This window comes from Lactuca serriola, chromosome 4 (genome assembly GCF_051521515.1).
Source record: "Lactuca serriola cultivar US96UC23 chromosome 4, Lser_US96UC23_V15, whole genome shotgun sequence".
Lineage (NCBI taxonomy): Eukaryota > Viridiplantae > Streptophyta > Magnoliopsida > Asterales > Asteraceae > Lactuca > Lactuca serriola.
In genome coordinates, this window is record NC_136411.1 from 341185654 (window position 1) to 341188195 (window position 2542).

Consider the following 2542-nt stretch of genomic DNA (forward strand, 5'->3'; position numbering starts at 1 on the left):
AAAAAATCTATATAGGATAATCTTTCGAAAATGTATCAAGTACTTTCCTTTGCAAGAAAAACATGAGTACGATTGGAAAAGTTAAATTTTAGATTAAAGGTAAAATACCAAACAGCCAAACAAGCAATGTCACATGACAAGTATAAACGTGTCGATTTGAGTAACCCTTCATAGGTGAAAACAATGGGACCCACATTCCACCGCCATTAAAGCCACCTTCAGAAACTTTACACCACCTTCACCCTTCCCCTCTAATTAACTGACTAGTACCCTCCCTACACCGACGAAAAAAACCCTTTTTTCCTCACCGGTCTTCTCAAACTTGTTGATAACTTCAACGAATTTGTTTCAGATTACAGTTTACCTTTTTCAGAATTGAGTTAAAAAAAGCAAAAGTCGACTGATTTCGTATTCAAAATGAAGTCCCCGGAGATTTATCAGTCACAATTTCCATCTCCGATGACGAGAAACTACGGTGGTGGACGACGGACATCGTTGTCAATCGCTTCCGACGCTTTTCTCTTCTTCTCCGGCGCTGTCGCCGCTCTGTTACTCGTCTGGACATTCTCTACTTTCTCAAATCATCAACCCACTACAAATTTCGAAACACAAACTCTCGAACCCAAATCTTCCGTCTCCGTCGTCGATAATGTCGATTGCGAAAGAACCAGTAATGGATTAAACCTCCATTACGACCCACCTGAGCAGAATTTTTACGACGACCCATCTCTAAGTTACACCATCGACAAACCCATAAAAAATTGGGACGAAAAGAGACGAGAATGGTTGAAACTACACCCGTCGTTCGGACCAAACTCCGACGAACGTGTCCTCGTCGTCTCCGGCTCACAATCCCGGCCGTGTAGCAACCCGATCGGCGATCATTTACTATTAAGATTCTTCAAGAACAAAGTAGACTACTGTCGGATCCACGGCTACGACATCTTCTACAACAACGTCCTCCTCCACCCCCAAATGCACACATTCTGGGCCAAAATTCCGGCGGTTCGCGCCGCCATGTTAGCCCACCCGGAATCCGAGTGGATATGGTGGGTCGACTCCGACGCGGCGTTCACCGACATGGACTTTAAGTTACCCTTACACCGCTACAAAGACCACAACTTTGTCGTCCACGGCTGGCCGGAGCTGATCTACCGGAAGAAAAGCTGGACGAGCTTAAACGCCGGAGTTTTCCTGATCCGAAACAGTCAATGGGCTCTTGATTTCATGGATGTGTGGTCGGGTATGGGTCCTCAGACTCCGGATTACGAAAAATGGGGCGAAATCTTGAGAGAAACTTGTAAAGACAAATCCTTTCCAGAATCCGACGATCAAACGGGTTTGGTTTATTTATTATTAAAAGAAAAAGAAAAATGGGGGGATAAAATATACGTTGAAGGGGAATACTACTTCGAGGGGTATTGGTTGGAAATAGTTGAAACTTTAGAGAACATAACGGCGAAATATAACGGCGTTGAGAGAGGGGCGCGTAGGTTAAGAAGACGACACGCTGAAAAGGTGAGTGAGGGCTATTCTGCGCTGTGGGAGAAGTATCTGAAAGACGCCGGATATGGGAAGTTCAGTTGGCGGCGGCCGTTTATTACTCATTTTACGGGCTGTCAGCCGTGTAGCGGGCAGCATAATCAAATGTATTCCGGGCAGAGTTGTTGGGATGCTATGCAGAAGGTTTTGAATTTTGCTAATAATCAGGTTTTGCGTAATTATGGTTTTGTACATCGCGATTTACTGGATTCTAACTCTGTGTCATCTCTACCGTTCGATTACCCTGCATGATTATCAAAGCATTGTAACTTTGTGAGTAGATATTGGTATTGATGTGTACCTTTAAGTAGTTTGATATATATATTTTTTTATATATATAATTGAATAATAATGATGTGAATATTGCTTTACACTGTGCAGATTGATGAGTGGAAGCTTTAATCCAGTGAAGAAAAGTAAAAGGAGAGGATATTCGGTTTATAAGTAGTGCTAATGTTATTTATGCATTTCTATATATATTTCTTTATATATAAATAAATATATATAGGAGTTGTGTTTGTATTATTAATTTTTGTACATTTTCAGTGAATTTAATGGTATGAGTTCTGAATTTGTTTTGATCAATGCTCCTATTGGGTATAGAAATAAAAAAGTTTAATTGCTTAAAAGTAACAAAGGTAAACCGTATAAAAACATAACTATTTATTTTATTGAAAGGTAAAACATAACTATTTATTTTAATAAAAAAAATTATATTTTGTTTATATATAGATAAATGCTTACACTTTTAAGGTAAACCGTATAAAAACATAACTTTATCTACCATCTTTCACAAAAATCTTTATATTTTGTTTATATATGGATAAATCTTTACACTTTTATCTTAAAGTTATCTTTCATATTAACTTAATTATTTAGTTTTCTAAAGATATTATTGGTTGTTTTATGACATGAGATTTATTATTTTTGTTTATAGGTTAAAATGGGAAAAGAAAATAAGTATCATTCCTTTTGCTTAAGGTAAAATATGATAAATAGA

General features: G+C 38.0%; 1 protein-coding gene across 2 annotated transcripts; it reads left to right on the forward strand.

Moving 5' to 3' along the window:
- Nucleotides 1–208: 208 nt before the first annotated feature.
- Nucleotides 209–2127, forward strand: LOC145097495 (putative glycosyltransferase 7). 2 transcript variants are annotated; one of them, XM_079035064.1, is made up of 2 exons: nucleotides 209–1829; nucleotides 1924–2127. In XM_079035064.1, the coding sequence occupies exon 1, from the start codon at nucleotides 418–420 to the stop codon at nucleotides 1792–1794; it is 1377 nt and encodes a 458-aa protein (XP_078891190.1). In that variant the 5' UTR covers nucleotides 209–417; the 3' UTR covers nucleotides 1795–1829; nucleotides 1924–2127. The 2 variants fall into 2 exon arrangements, with proteins under 2 accessions (XP_078891190.1, XP_078891189.1); XM_079035063.1 differs by having other exon boundaries at nucleotides 216–1815.
- Nucleotides 2128–2542: the final 415 nt, after the last annotated feature.